Raw genomic sequence first — 17452 nt, forward strand, 5'->3', positions numbered from 1 at the left:
CAACTTTAACACGTCCATACAAGTTAGCTGACACAACGGCGCGAACGACTTCTGTCTCGAATTCCGCGTGTTATTTGCCTCAGTTTGAATAGAGCTTAAAACTGCAAAGATTCGCTGCTTCAAGTTTTCTCTGAAAGGTACTGTTTTTTTATTCATAAAAAGATATTTGTCTCCTTTGGAACTCAAATTAAGATAATAGTTTTCTCAGATTTTAGAATTCTAAAGACTCGATCAATATAACTGTAGCGGGCGAGTCAAAAATAAGTGCGATAAGGACTTATTTACACAAATAATGCTGACATTGACATTCTTCGAAAAATATTTTGATATAGGATTCAAACAAAAGTAGAAAACAGTCGAGGAAAGTTTGTATGGAAAAGGTTGTTGCTAACCTCGGGCACACAATGCGAAACCTCGCTGGGATTAAGCCCTCGCAAAGTTTATTTTTGCTTTTGTTATTTCTACTGTGATCGCAGCGAGTACATACTGTATGTGACCGAGGCTTTAGATTAAACATGATAATATAGATAACTACAGCCCGTATGAGTTAACTGTGCATCTGTGCATTGTGACGTCACTCGGACGAGGCGGTACAGTTTGCAAATACATGAAAGGTTACATAAATTCTTAAAAATATTTTCATTTTATGTTTTTATTTTTCAAAATGAGTGGTATTAAAAAAAGTAAATTTAAATTAAACACAAAATTTGTTCCTAACGATTGTTAGGAATGAGAAATCAATTAAGTATTTGCTTCCAAATTGCCAAATAAAGTATAATACCTCATTATAACTGATTCACTATGCATAGTATTTCTTATTATAATGTTGGTACAATTAGGCTAGTCGAGAAAAAAAACCCTTCCAACTTTGACAAACAAAACAATTACTAGATTTAACTTAACAAATACATATATACGAAACCATAATAAACATGCTGTCTGTACTGTGAGCTTGTGGGAGGGGGGTAGAATCACATCGATATAAAACACCGAAGTACGGATATCGATGGATAGGTTTTCTCTCCAGCTATTACTCCACTGGGTTTTTGTAACATTCAATTGTTTCTTACAATAAATTCTTTATATAGATCTGATTGTACTTTAAACACAAAAAGGTGTATCGAATCAAATGTAATTATTAACAAAAGTGCAAATCACTACATTGTTTGAGTATTTTTTAACAATAATCGTTTCTGTTTACTATTAAAGCCTGGTAACGTTTTTTTGCCCACCTAGGTAGGTTTGATCGGTAAAAATATAACGAACTATCAACATATTAAAATGATTTATTTATGAAAATTTGATTATGGTATCCGAAATGAAAATAACATACTTTTTATTATCGATTCAGTTGACTTACAGCGAACCACTCCTATGAGCAATCCCCGTGATAAATGCGGTAGAGAGCTCTGCATCTGAGAGAACCCACATCTCTACGAAACACCAAAGAACCTAGCCGATCGGAGTGACTTGATCGTCGATGATTCGAGCCGCAATGCAATTCCACCTTTAATAATGATTAAGCAGTAAAATAAGTTTTCACTTACACTTTGGGATAATAGAAGTTACCACTTCTAAACAATCGTTAATATTGAGAATCGATAAAAAAAATGCTGCTTAATTGTTAAGCATTAAGGAATGTTAGAAGGATTTTCAAGTTTAAGGCTATATAGCACTATGCAATTACCTAGTTTATTGCATAATAAATTAAAAAAAAATATCCTCTTGCACTGGAATTTAACCTTGTATTGGAAATTAACCGTTATCGTTACTTTTTGTTAGATTTTTTGTAAGTGAGTCATTCGAGGTGGAATTTGAAATAATTTAACAAAAGATGCGTAATGTATGACTCTGTAACATACATGGTTGGGCAATGACTCAATCAATTATCATAACAATTAAAAATCATCAGAAAAAATTTCAGTAGCTATCATTAAATAGAATGATTTTCAGTATTTTAAATAATTAAGTGGAATGACATGAAAAACAACTTTTAATTGGTATAAGCTGAGTGTCGACGTAAAAGATCGATTGTCGAAGTTCGAGGCTTAACGCGACCTTGACCGAGAATTGCGCCGCTGAATCCATAATACGTCGAGTACTCGGCATTCGGCACCCGCTCATAGCGGCGAGTTTTATTTGGTTACATAATATTTTATAAACTCTTATATACTTCTGATATCCTAGTACATTTGTAATAACGTGTCGTCCTTTTTTTATGGAAGAGGACGATAAACGAGACCTGATTTTAAGTGATAACCTCCGCTCACATTGTCTTGCAACACCAGAGGAATCACAGGAGCTTTGCCGGCCTTTACGGAAAGTGTACGAGCTTTTTTTGTAGGTAATCGTGTCGTATCGTGCTGGAAACACCGCACAAGGAAGCACACTCCACAGCTTTGTAGTACATTGAAGAAATTTCCTTGAAAACCGCACTGTGGAGGAACGCCACACATCCAGATGGTGGGGATGTTACTCAAAGTTGTGGCGTGTCGTGCAAAGGTGGAATTTGGCGGCAGGAATAAGGTCAAACAGGTCTTCGCAACACTCCCCGTGATAAATGCGGTAGAAGACACCGACGTTCCTACGCAACGCCAAGTGATATAGCCTTTCAAAGCGCAATGGGTTCCCGACAATTCGAGCAGCTCTGCGTTGCACGCGGTCAAATGGTCCGAGCTTATACTGGGGTGTGCAAGACCAGAGATGACATCAATACTCCAAATGTTGCCGCACCTGCGCTTTGTAGAGCGCTAGAATGTACGCCGGCTTGAAGTATTGCCGTGCTCTATTGATGACGTCCAGCTTCTTCGAAGCCAATTTTATCATTATTACTCACTTCTTCTAACTTAACACACACACGGTAGAACTGCGTGCAAAGAAGTAAATTAATAATAAAATCTTTATCTTAATCGGAGAGCGGTACCTATAGCAGGTGAAAGCTAATATTACTTCTGTTGCTAACTGTACTGCTGTAATTACAAGAAATTTCTCTATTGACTACTCACACTCAAGAATAAAATCAATCTCGATCAGACACGCGTTATTAATGATATGATTAATGAAATTCATCATCTACGACCAAGTCTTATGCCTGTCATTTAAATACGAATTATAAAACTAATTTATTCATAGCATTGAAGTAATATGTATTACACTGGACCTCGCTGGAATATAATGCCCCCTCCCGTTTCCCTTTTACCCCCTCACGATCGTCCTATTGTGTAAGTACGGTTTGCAGTTTCATTAGCGATAGGTACATGTCATGATATTTTCGTGTTTTTAATGCTTTGTTTTATAGTATTCATTACTACGTTTTGACTTTTATTGTTAATAGTTCTGTAGTTTCTATTGTTATGCGTCACTTTAAAAGTTCTCTCAGAAATATAAGCTCTTTGTACCTAACCTAGATTATTTCATAAATTTTAATCATAATAATAAAAATAATCAGTAACCCAGCACCTTTACATCAATCAATAAGAAAATTTGTTGAATTAGGCGTTTTGCGGTAATCCATAATTATCCAAAAATATTGTGAGTTTTATTCTCGCTAATTATTAAATATACAGAATATGGCTGTATGGACTTGAACCCTTTGCCTGTCCTAATAATGGACGAAGATACCAAAACAACATAACGAATGATGGAAACGTCAGAAAATTTTAGGATGCAACGTCAACGTTACTTTTGTGTTACAGTGATGCGCACGCATGTTAAAATTTCACTCTCATCATTTTTAATAACCCGCCTAAAGTAGTATAACTTCAATAATAAATTCCAAGCAACTTATAAGGCACAAATAGATGACAGCGCAGAGGACCAAATACGTTGACATTTACGTTCAATCAATATTTTTATATAAGTTGCAAGTTGTCAGTGTCACCGCAATGACATATCGCCGTCAGATAAATCCGCAAAGTATAATGAGCGTGTTTTAAAAATAATAAGTTGAACTAACTGATGACAGATCACTCCTTGACTTTTACTGTGTTTTGTGTGATATTAAAAATCTCAAAGTTTAGTTATATATTATGCGTTACAAACAAAATCCGACACTCAAATGCGTTTAAAAATACTACATTTTGTTCTAGAGGTTTCTTAAACGACTCGATGTCGGTGTGTCCAAAGAGAATTTAAACACTACGTTGGGTGTGTCGTTTAGGGTAGCCCTTGTCTTCTAAAACTGATAGACTGAAAACTGATACTTCTAGTAGGCCAGTCTTCAGGTCTTATAAACCCCGGAACGTTGATTTTCATACAAGTTGGTTAGTTGGTGCCTTATGACTAGGACCAAATTCTTGTTAGGTAAATCCAGTTGATATTTCATCCTAGGTAGACCAATGTTGACAACATGATACTATGAATTAATATAAGATCTGTGTTTGTAAGGTGGTATCTGAAAGTATGGTAATGACGTCACATGGTCGCTTTGTTACCGGATGCAATACAAGTTTCACTTCGATATTATTAATAAATAAACAACTATTTATTTTTGCAGTCGGAAGGTTTAAAGGTGTTGTGTTGTGAAGTTGAAAAAACAAAAAAATAATGTATTTTTTTTTCTGGCAATAACTGAAACTACATACTTAACTATAACAACAAAAGTCAAATTTAATAATGAAAACGTCAATAACAAAACAGCGATAGCACGAAAATTGCCAATGTTTATGGGAGCAGTAGACTTGGGGGACTAATCCCCCCAAATTGATATTAAAATATAAATTTTAATTCATAAATATTTAATTCTCCAAGTATGTGTCTCGGTGTCTAGAATACCAGCGTTGAGAAGTAAAATTCCCAATATAATGCTGACTAGACACCATTTTGGTTATTTAATGTCCATATTGTTATTAGTTATTAGATTTCTGTAAACTTATTGAACCAAATTAACCTTTTTATTATAATATTATTATTATTCAAATATCACGACATGTACGTAACTGCAAACCGTACTGACGCAACAGAACGAGCGTGAGGGGGTGAAAGGAGAAAGAGAGGGGGCTTCACCTTCCAGAGAGGTCCAGAGATAATGTTGCCGTGTAGTAATTGAGCGATGATTTAAATCAAATTCCTTGATTCTTGACATGATCGGTAGCCAATGATAAACATGGTATTTCAGTTTTGTTAATTGACATTTGACCTGTCAACTTCAACGTCAACACAGAACAATGTTAAGCAATTAAAGCAATTGTGTATTCTCTCCTTTATTAGTTCAATCATCTGCACATGTTTTAAAATGTAACGTTGACAAAATCGTAAACAAACTCATGTGGGCGTCTAGACGATTCTGGATACTTCTAGACGTTTCCGTAACCCGTAAGAAACGAGTTGCACTTATGTTAAGTACTTGATAATTGCGATTTATAAAATACTCGTGCAAATATATTGTAAATAGTGGATTATAATAATTTATGTTTATTGATTAATTTTAATTGATATATTATTGTAATATAGTAACTACTTTTGATTTTAAATATTTAGTTCTATACTAACAATGAAGGATATCAACATACCTAACCTATTATTAAGGTTTCCGCTTTTCGTCTTTCAGTCCGTTTGTCATCATCACCACAGACAATTGTTTCTATAACGGTCGCCTTGCAATTAAAAAAAATCCGATCTGCTCTTATCCGCGATTTTTCGTTTAAATAAACCATGAGTTAACACGACACAAGTAAAAACTTAATCAAAGCGAAGTTATGATTTATTGATAAAGTTATGTTACTTATTAATAATTAAAAACTGCTTGAACATTATATCAAAATCTGTCCAAGTCGATTTCTTTATTACAGTAAGGGACGAGTCGAGCAGCACGTTAAGCTGTAGTGCCGCTCAGGATTCTTGAAAACCTGACTGAAACACAATAATGCTTACACATTACTGCTTCACGGCAGAAATAGGCGCCTATAATTATCTAGCCGGCACCCTGTGCAAAGGAGTCTCCCACGGCCCACCGGTATGTACCTCATGTACCTAGGAATATAGGTGTATCTATAATAGTAGGTTGTTATAATTTATAATAAAACTTATGTTAACTAAACGCAAATTCTCGAATGATTATCCTGCAATCGTTACGAAGTTTCTGTTCAATCACATGATATCATTTGACTTTATAATTGCCATTTATGTGTCGTAAGTATTATACTTTTAGATCGACATTGTGGGACTAGCAGACCATGTGTAAGCCTTTATAACATTACTTAAAGACCCGACAGATGTTGTTGTTATAATAAAAAAAAACTCTAATAAATTTCGAAAATTCCGTCCTCAGCTGACCTCTACTCCACCAAAAGGAGTAGTTCTACCAAGTGTCAAGTCTGGGCTTTATCGTTCCGGAGACATCGGGATGAGTCAATACATAGGTGGAAATCTATCTTTATATAGATAAACTAAGAGGGTAGACACATGGTCGGATTTGGTATGGCCTCGCATCAATAGGTCCGCCGTCGTACTCGGTCTGGATTGTAATAATGATGTTTTCCGATGGACGATGCGACATACAATCGAATATGGTCCGCTACCTGACTGCGTCCGAAGGCCGAACCCACAGATAATCTAAATTAAAGGCCCTCTTTGGCCGAACCAAATCCGATCATGTGTTTAGGCTATTAGTGATTATTAGGAATCTGCACACAAAAGGAAAACAACGGACCGTCTGTCTGTCACAGGGCTTGTCATTCAAAACTATTAAATAGAGAAATCTTAAACTTATACTTCCGTTTAAATGGCTATTTGCAAAAAAAAAATAGTGTTAAGGATTTTTTTATTATAAGAACTCTTTTCGCGTGCTGTTTTAAATTAGCTGAATAAAACAGACTACTATAAATTTAAGATCTTGAATTAATACTGTAATAAAAATATTCATTCATTCATTTGATAGCTCTCTTCGTCTGTTTTGTGCCATTCGAAACACGCCTTTTATGCCTCATGCTTTTCTCAAAATTTATTACTTTAGAATTCTGTTTGTTTCTAACACTACCATCGCTTCGGAAACAAATGGCGCTGTGAGAATGAAGAAGAGGCGCATGAAATACTCTATAAATCTCGCAAACTCAAACTCTCTAAAATATTTGTCCATTCAGTATCGCAGCCACGATTTCTTTTTTCAAACCTTCGCCTCTCATGCTGTGGGTCTTGGCCAAGATATAGAGCCGACGAGCTCCTTACCTCGACATTAGAAAAAATCTGGATCCCACTGATGTAGGGCATTTTGTGGGAGGACCACATTTTGAAAGCTTTTGGTTTTCTTTCGAAGTCCAGTCTTATATGCTCTTATACAACCGGTCAGGAAAAACAATTTCGTATCCGACGTCCGTACTTCATTAGTTAAACAGCTGTGGTACGCACATTAAGTAGTTAAACAACTTAAATGGTAGCAGAGTCTGTACTAGAAGTTTCGTATGACGACAGATATATTTACAATTAAAATAACCAATATGGCCGCCATCTTAATAAAAATTACATTCGTGTTGTATTGTACCATGGTATAGTTCCGTGACTATTGAAAGTAAATCTTTTTGTTTATAGTTATTTATTAGAACGATAAAAACACACATATTTGTGCAAACACATAATATTTCTTGCTTTCACAGGAAGTTTCAAAATATGGAATAATATCCCCTCTCCAATAAGGAACCTTCTATAAACAAGGTTTTCGTAGTAAACTAAAATGTTCCTTAATACTCATCAAAAAGTACGGGAAATCTTTTACTTCACACTAGTGCTATTTAAAAATAAATTATACGACCAGTAATTCTTTTTAGAGTTCATGAGTTCTTTTTACAGATATTCTTATTCATCACGCAATTATTTTTTTCTATTTTATTGTTCCTAATTATATTACTAAAATGTTGAATTGCAGTTCACGAAATTTTTATGTAATTTTTGTTTTGTTTTTATTACTTTTTTATTAGGATGTTATTATTTTAGTATGGTAACAACCGCTAGGCTATCTGGGGTTCTCCGGAAGACCAGCGCTGATCATATCACCTGTGGGTATGATCAGTATTATGCTGAGGTGAATTCCAATTCTGCATTTTAATATAAATTTATAAATAAGTCTACTTGTCTATTAAAGTTTCAGAATAAATTATTTTCTTTCTATTTATTCAAACGTGTTTTAAGTCTATCGAATGTTCGATAAAATTCTTAACTCATTATCGTTTGTTACACCTCCGACAACTATTATGTAATCTATAGTATACAATGTTCACATTACGGACAAAAAAACGTCATGTCAAAATTTTGTCAAGGAGATAAGCTGTCATAAATGTCAACAAAACAACTAAGTTAGATTAACGCGGGAAAGTTTCAATTATGCAATGCAACAATGAGGGTATTATCGCCGATGTTAGGAACGCGTTATGTGGTTTTATTCGTTTAGTCCACATGATTTGATTTTTGTTGAAGTAGAAACAATAATTGAATAATTCAATAAATTCAAATTTTGTGACACCAGCCTAATAGGATTAACTGACTGACGTCAAAGATCCAACGTCAAATACGAAATAACTGACCGACCGTCAGGTCGGCCATTTTTTCGGTATCGAGGACTTGTTGGCTTATAACGACCCTTTAAACCTCCGATACGGCATTATGAATAAGACCATAAGTTTATAGTTTCATAGATAGCAATAAATTATAAAGTGATATTGTGTGACACACTGAAATTAAAAGTAAGGAACTAAAACTTTTAAGTAAGTATTAATTGGAATTTTCCCAGGAAACAGAAACAACTTTTCATAATTTATGCTTCTTAAAAATTATATTCTACTTTGTAGTTTGGTTTTCTTGTTTTTGAATTGTTTTTGAAACTATTATTTTTGTGTTCCAGAATTGTTATTATGTTTCATGTAAACAGTGACAATGTTTATAAGTGGCTGTATTTCTGTTGTCGTCTTAGAGGTTTTCAGGGTTAAACATGGCTTAGTAAAATACGCATTTAAAGGTCATAGCTCATTAGAGACAACCGCCACCCGACACACACCGCCTGGTCGTTCGACTACTTAGTATTGGTCTACTTGGTGGATAAGATAAGAGGATAAAAGAGACCGAATAAATAGAACTGATTAACTTTTAAGTAGAAGGAGAACTTTTTATTAGGTTTTGTTCCATCTTTTACCAAAATTTTATGGTTCTTGCTTTTTTAAGTTCAATTATAAAGGATTTGTTGAATGAGCCGATTGAGAACCGTATTTCCATTACCCTAGTCATTTGTCAGAGCACAGTTTTTTTATGAACGGGCAGGACATACGAGCGTTATCTGATCTTAAGTGATCACTGCCCGCCCATATTATCTTGCAACACCAGAGGAATTAAAGGAGCGTTGCCGGCGTTTTAAGACGAGATACGCGCTTTTGTCGAAAGAACCCAGTCGTTTTGTTCTAGAAACACCGCAAAGTTAAGCTCATTCTACAGCTTGGTTGCCGTGGAAAAAATTCTTTGAAACCGCACTATGGAGCAATGCTACACATCCAGATGATGGAGATGATATCCGAATTAGTGGTGTGTCATGCGAAGGTGAAATTCAGCGGTAGGAATTAGACAGTTGTAATTTTTGCGATGACTGGACGAAATCAGCGGATCTTTTGCAAGAAGTTTATAATTTTGCAGAAATAGTCTGTTGATAAGGGTCGTACAACAACTTTTTACTTTCTACACGAAATAATATATCATACAAACCAATCTTAACGGTTTAAAATCGTTAAATTATGTTAAATTCTCATGTATGTGATTTTATGTTAAACCTTTTGAGAATAAATTTCTTTAAACCGAAATAATTATCAACCGGTTTCTAGCCTAGCTTTATCACCGAGCTATCAACTTGCCGACTTGCCGACGAAAGGCGTTTCAGTGACTGTGCGCGTATGTCAATAAAACTTGATAATAAACATTAGTAACCGCTCGAAGCGAGTCGGTGCGGTGCGTATCTTGTGCTGGGTTGGTCTAATGAGCTATGACCTTTATATACGGAATCCTTGATCCATTAGTCAAAGTAGGTTGAGTTTATACAAATACGAATTTAGAGATATCACAGTAACGGGAGACCGGTTATCTTGTTAGAATAAGTTATCTTTCGTCTTGTATCAGATTGACATCAAGTGCGAGATAATCTCAAGTGGTTAGTTTAGATACTTATATTTTGATAGAATTATCACACATAGGGGATTTTGTACTTCCTGACGTCAATATTTTTGCACGTTTAGATAAAAATATATCACAATGACAACTTGAGTAGGAACGAAATTAATATTATCGTTTTAATATTTTTTTTTAAATATGATGGATATGATGTCACTGAATGTCAAAAACTGCCACCCATTCGGAAATGACTCAGACCTGACAAGAACGAGCGCATGATATTCAGCGGGCTTCTTTTTTTTTAAATAAGATTTTGATACAATCAAATTTATAATTTAAATAGCCTGACGGTGGAGTCTCTATTCCCAATCCGTGGTATCATTAAGAAAGTAATTTATGCTATAGTAATTTATATATACCTTTACCACATAGACGTCTTTTTAATCGACTTCACAAAAAGAGGAGGTTTATTAAAGAGGTTAAGTCGGTATCAGCCAAGGTAGGTTTTAACTACATACATAATAGTATCTAGTTGGAGCTCAGCGGAGAATTTTTTGAAAATTTTGGGATTATGCTGGGATTTTTAAAGCATACAAAAGACCTTACACCCGCCCCACAAAAGACTTACTAACTCGACCTAGTCGAGTAGTAGGCATACTAAGTTTATGTTTGTTCCCGGTGCTAACATTATGATTGTGACAGTCTCTAGAAAATTTACTTATGTATATGGACATAATATTGTCAAGAATTATATATTGAGAAACAACGGTTTAATTTTATTTCTTAAAATTTTACTAATATTGTTTTATCACCTAAGTTATAAATAGCCCTCTGCAGCATAAATATGGTATTAATATCGGCTGCATGACTGTATGTATGCAATTATTGCGTCAACTCAGGAAGTTTTTTTAAAAATAATACAAAACTAACTTTTTCCTTATTGACATAACACAAAATGAAACAGTTAATGACAAGAATGAGCCATTGTTTTATTAGTATCCATTCAAAAATTTTCGAACAATACGCATCTCTAATCGACCATTTTAATTGAAATTATGTCACGATTCATGCACGCAAGACCTATTTAATGGATATTAAAATACAAAACCAAAGGCTTGCACGAAATAATACTCTACCACAATAATATTCATGCACAAATTCGAGAAGTATATTTAAGCTTCTTTGACAAAGAAAGCCTATTTTAGTGTGGTAGATTAAAATATATAGAGGATAGTGAAGCATGGTTCTTGGTTGGTTCTGCGCGGGCTACATAAAATTGTATAATCTTAATATATATAAATTACATGACACGTTGTTTGTCCGCGATCGACTCCTAAACTAATGAACGGATTTTAATGGGGATTACGCCCTGCCACTACATTGCCTCTCAGGATTCTTGTAAAACCCAATAACGCTGAACGGCACTACAATTATTGCGCTCGTCGACATAAGATTTTAGCATCTTCGAATCGATCGAAATTCGAGGCGAGACGAGACGACGCAGGACGTTCAGCTGATGATATTTGATAAGCCCTATCTATTACAATGCAGTGCCGCTCAGGATTCTTAAAAAACCTAACCTAAAATTCTGAGTGGCACTACTACTACGTTCGTCACCTAGAGACATAAGATGTTAAGTCTCATTTGCCCAGTAATTTCACTATCTACGGCGCCCTTCAGACCAAAACACAATAATGATTACACATTACTGCTTCACGGCAGAAATAGGCGTCGTTGTGGTACCCATAATCAAGCCGGTATCCTGTGCAAAGGAGCCTAACACTGGTGCTTATGAGGCTAAGTTGTTATATGATTTAAGGCGAGGATTAAGCAGAAAACACGCAAACATGGTGTTTTTAGACAAGTTTTGTGGTGAAAATATAGCATTTCGAGCTATGAACACTACTTAATCCTGTTACACATATCCTTAAGTCTTATTTGTAGGTGCTAATGCTTGCTGTTGGTTATAGTTAACACTGCCGAGCCTTTTTGAACAACCACATTTCTTTGAAGTTAAACAAGTTTTTTGGCATGGCGTGACGCATTTTTTTGGTACTTCTCTCAGAAACGTTATTCTTATAGCTTGTACTTTTTTGTGTAGGTTCATTTATTCAAATTAGTAACGAGGAGTGTAAGCATATAAACTGTTTTCCACGCAACAATTTTGAAAATATTGCCTTTGTTACATAGATAGATAGGCGGGCCGGCAGTCGTGAACTCATATCGCTCAAGGTCGCTGGCATTTAGTGTCGCCTTAATACCAAATCATAGATTGCACTAAGCTTGAACAAAGCTAAGTTTTACGTAAGTAAAGTCTGAGCAAAGTCTTAGTACGCTCTACAGACCTCAGCAGCAAACACACAGAGAGGTACAGCAGAATACAACCAAATTGTTTCCAAATTATTTCATCAAGAATGAAGAATAGTATTTATATTTATTGATAGTCATCATTGATTATTGACTTCATTGGTTGTAATTCACGTCCAATTCGTTACAATTAACGCTCATTATAAAACAGTGTTTTTAACACAATCGTAAAGGTAATTAGTTTTTTACACAATAGTCTATATGAGGGATTCCAATTTGCCTGGTCTCGACCCGGTAGCGGGTCATGAAAATAAAATACCGGCTCCTTGTGTTAAAATAATACCTACTATAATGATGGACGCATCGTAAATATCTATACGTATCTAAGGTATATAAATAGGTAATTTTTACGGTTACTAAATATGTATTATTTTATCTAAAAGTAGGTACTACGTGGGTCACCAAGTGGAAATGTGAAAATTACCGGCACCACGGCAGAACAACATTTGGGAAACATTGGTCTATAATATTATCTTATATGTCGGTGCGAGTGCGGGCGAGAGCAGGCGCCGGGCGAGCGCAGAGCAAGCAGTCGGGGATGATCTATCGAGCGAAGCGGTTGTGTTGCACGCGCATGCCGGGAGCACCGCGTTCTTATTACATAATCAAAAAGCTTTGTGAAGTATGCCTAACACTAATCCACATCCTAGCATATGGAATTATGTTGTTAACCTTTTTATTATCATTCATGAGCTAAAACTATAACACTTCCTTCTTTCCTGGTATGGATTGTGTGCCAAACCCGAGAAGCCAGACAGTAGTTCGCAAAACGAGTCTTACAATATATACTAGACGTTTTCAAACTGTGTAGCGATTCCTGCGAAGTGTGTGGTGCATTGAAATCAGGAAAGCTGAAATTTTGATTAGGTTGTGTATGAGTATTGTCGCTTGTCAGTTCGTGTGAAACTTGTTAGCTTGCGGAACAAGAAGACAAGTTTACAAACAAGTTGTAAATAGTTAACGTTGACATTGTATTACCGTTTATTATTTCTAATTATCTATGAATTATTCATGAGATCACATGTTTCCGCTTTCTTGAATGATAAGGAATTGCTTTTATGTTTAAAATAAATGTATAAAACCGTGAGTCAAGGAATCAAGAAATGCTTGAAGCAGCCAGTCAATGGTTCTCGTTACCAGGCTATCAGAAAGCTAAGCTGCTCCTGGCCACCTATCAACGTAAGCGGGCTAAACAATGCTGAATTCTGGACAGGAGATAACTGAGAACCCTTACGGGTTCTTCTCAGGGTATATATAGTCAGCTGAATGGGCATATAGCCCAAATGGGTCTCAGTGAATCAAACATGAGCATATTTTGCTGTGAAGCCACTGAAGACCCCAAACACATCCTACTGGTCTGCGAAGCCATTGCCAGTATCAGGTTTGAGTGTCTTAAAGTACCTTTACTTACGGCAGAAGATGTGAGCTGCCTGAACCCTCTGAGGATCGTTCCCACGTTCCCACGTTGAGGGCACAATTAGAGCCTAAGATTTATGTGATTTTCGACCCCAAATAATTAATTAATGTTTAAAATTATTAAACTGTTTTCTACATATGCCATAAGTGTCGAGAAAAGCGTTCACCTATTGGTAATTTATACAACGAGCCCGTTTAAATTACGCTCAGGATTATTGAAAATTCTGAGCTAAATTGCAATTGCACTAGTAATTTTGAGACGAAATAATATGATATTTGGCTGGGAGTTTATTATCAGTTCTTCTTCCCCTTTTCAAAGGCCCTTTACGAGTTTTTTTTTTGTTATGACAATAAGGGACAAGACGAGCAGGACGTTCAGCTGATGGTAATTGATACGCCCTGCCTATTACAATGAAGTGCCGCTCAGGATTCTTGAAAGACTCAAAGATTCTGAGCAGCTAATTACACTAGTTAGGGCGCTCTTCAGACCGAAGGTGTGCCTACACATTACTGCTTAACGGCATTAATAAGAACTGATGTAGCTTTATGACGTTCACAGAATGTTGTTCAACCTAGCCGGTATTCTCTGCTAAGAAGCCTTCTACTGGTAAATACACATTTCTTATCAGAGAAAATAAAGAATGTTAGCGGCTTTTACTATTTATTAAAAACAATACAACACAAACTATCATTACAGAGGCTTCGTCAACCAATTATTGCGGGCATATGGGCATGGCGTCCATGACGCGGTCAAAATTAACCAATCACATCGCTTTCCGCCAAAAGCGGTATAACACGTCATCGTGTCCTTGCATTGAACATTATACGACCAAGTTCAATGATAGGTGTGTTGTTGCAGTAACTCTTATGATTTGGTTGCATTATACACAATAACATACGTTTTAATAATATGTATTATTTCATAAGTAAAGTAAGTCAATTGTACTCACCGGTCATACGTAATGTTACAGTGAGCTTTGGTTGGAGCTTCTGTTCGATGCTTACACCACAAAACGGAACAATTCGTCATTTTTGTAGTTTTTCGGCTCGCGTTGCACGTTCTGTGTCTGAATACCGACTGAACGCGCACTTACGTTTTGTTAGTACAGGACTATAGGTCATTTGACATTGTGCGGTTCAAGGAGAAAGCTTACCGGCCTAGTTGTGTTGGTCTATAGCTTTAAATGTCTACTCTTACTTTCTATCACAAGTTTTTATTAATATTACTTTCTTTCTAACACGGCCACATTATCTTTGGACCTTCGCTGGAACGTGAAGCCCCCTCCCGTACCCCTTCCAGCCCCTCACGCTCGTCCTATTGTGTCAGTACAGTTTGCAGTTTCATTGCCGTTACATGTCGTGTGTGTGTTTTTGTATTATCACTGCTTTGTTTGAAGATTTCATTGTTACGTTTTGACTTTTGTTGTTAATACTTCTGTAGTTTCTGTTATTCTTTAGCGCTATAATAAGTACTGCCAGAAAAATATATACCTTTTTTACTTAAAAGTAAGTAAAAGTAAAAATCTTTCATTGATTTCTAATCATTATAACAGTTAAAAATAAATCGTTGTTTATTTATTAACAATAATTTCATAGTGGTGCTTGTTTTGCACACCGTAACAAAGCGACGATGTGACGTCATTGACGTCTGATCCAGAGATAATGGAATACGGGAGTACTATTGCATTGCCGTAATAACAGTAATAATACTAAATTAAAAAGATTTTACTCAAATGAACACTTTATCGACAAGAAAATTCATAGATCCTACCAACTAACTACGCAATATCTTGTATCTTGCATGTCATTCATTCATTTCAATAAAACATGTGTCATGTGAGGTGGTATTATGAACAAATATTGGCAGCTATTTTTCCATAAACACTTTCTCAACTTAATATTATATCCTTGCTAGTGTTATGTATGTTTATAGACACATAAGTGATTTCGCTAGAAACTGTGATAATTATTATGTTACTCGTAACACCAGGAACAAACTGAATTATGTTGTTTTGCCTATAACTCGGTTGAGTCGAGTTAGTTAGTTAGAATAAGATTTGTTTAGCGATGTATATGCTTTTACAACATGATCCCAGAATATATACAAAGCAATTGTATAAAGGAATTTAAAAGAATTAAATTATTAAAACTTTCGTCCGTCATTATTAAATGATTTATTAATACGGCTTTACTCACGTTTTAGTCAGTGTCGATACCGACTAGTTTCAGACCATTCGGAGGTCCTTCATCAGGGTGAGTGTGGAGGGTTCGCGATAACGTCCCACCTCTTACTGAAGTTCAGTATCAGTGGTCCGAAACTAGTCGGTACCGACACCGACAAAAACGTGAGTAAAGCCGTATTGTTAAATAATTTAAAAGAATTGTTAGAAGCTTTTATGTGGTAAAGGTACCTATAGCATTAACGACTTTGTGTCATTTAAATATGGAATTTTAAATTTTCGCGCCTAATTGACAAAAACGCGGGCCGCCGCGGCTGTTGTTCTATTGTCATGACATTCGCCATGTAAACACTAATAAAGTGCGTTAAAATAATCTTTTCCAAAAAAAAAATACAATATGTGATAAAATTTCACATTTATTTTTATTGTTTTAATCAACTGATACATAAAGTTTAAGCCGCGGCACTTCTTTTATAAGACGGAAATAAAAAATCCCGCTAGTTAGGTAATTAAAATAATACAAGAACGACCAAAAGCAACAGAAGTTGATCAGTTGACAGATCTTTGTTTACGATTACACTGACGTTATGAGCTATGACGTAATATCATGGCGGCCGTTAGCTGAGTAAATAAATAGTGCAAGACTTTCAAATGCATTAATACAAAATTTATATTCTATTATTTTACAAACTGAAATTATTAATTTTCTGATTTTGCCACATTTATCTCAATTTAATTATTGTATTATTTTCTGATACACTTATATTTAAATACTTATAGATCATTCTAGATGGAATATGACAGCTGTGAACACGCCGAAAAGACACTTCAACAAATTTAAAGACTGGGGTTTGTCTTGTATTCGAGTATGTTGAAAAAAATATTTAAATATTTTTCTTTTTTGTATTTTGGTTTGAGCTGATGGTATTGTTAGCAATGCTCTAAATAAAAAAGAACAAACAAAACAACACGCAGAAAAACAGCGAACTTTTACCTTTTCACCAGTGGGAGGCTCCTCTCTGCCGTGAAGCAGTCATGTGTGAACATTACTGTAATTCGGTTTGAAGGGCGCCGAAGCTAGTGAAATTAATGAGCAAATAAGACTTCACAACTTATGTCTCAAGGTGACGAGCGCAGTTGTACTGCCGCTCAGAATTTTTGGGTTTTTCAATAATCCTGAACGGCACTGCATTGTAATCGGCAGAGCGTATCAATTACAAACAGCTGAACGTTCTGTTCATGTCGTCCCTCATTTTCATTAAAAAAAAGGAATGAACTGTATCCCCTATTTTCAGCAACGCACGCACACTAAAACAAAGTAACATACGTATCGCGACGTAACTTGTCATGCACACTAAAGTAATAAGCTTGGACTGTTGTCATGCGATGCCTAACAGCAAGAGGCTATCTCT

General features: G+C 35.5%; 1 protein-coding gene across 4 annotated transcripts in view; it reads right to left on the reverse strand.

Annotated features, from left to right (window-relative positions):
* The window catches only part of LOC126978610 (sodium-independent sulfate anion transporter), a 60124-nt gene that overhangs the window by 35704 nt on the left and 6968 nt on the right, over positions 1-17452 (reverse strand). For 2 of the 4 annotated variants that reach the window (XM_050827580.1, XM_050827579.1), the window contains exon 1: positions 14811-14933. The exons of the other annotated variants lie outside the window; for them this stretch is intronic. In XM_050827580.1, coding sequence (XP_050683537.1) covers positions 14811-14890 — 80 coding nt within the window. In that variant the 5' untranslated portion in view covers positions 14891-14933. Of the gene's footprint in view, positions 1-14810; positions 14934-17452 lie in introns of those variants that run through there. 4 annotated transcript variants of the gene reach the window in all.

Source organism: Leptidea sinapis, chromosome Z, assembly GCF_905404315.1.
Source record: "Leptidea sinapis chromosome Z, ilLepSina1.1, whole genome shotgun sequence".
NCBI lineage: Eukaryota > Metazoa > Arthropoda > Insecta > Lepidoptera > Pieridae > Leptidea > Leptidea sinapis.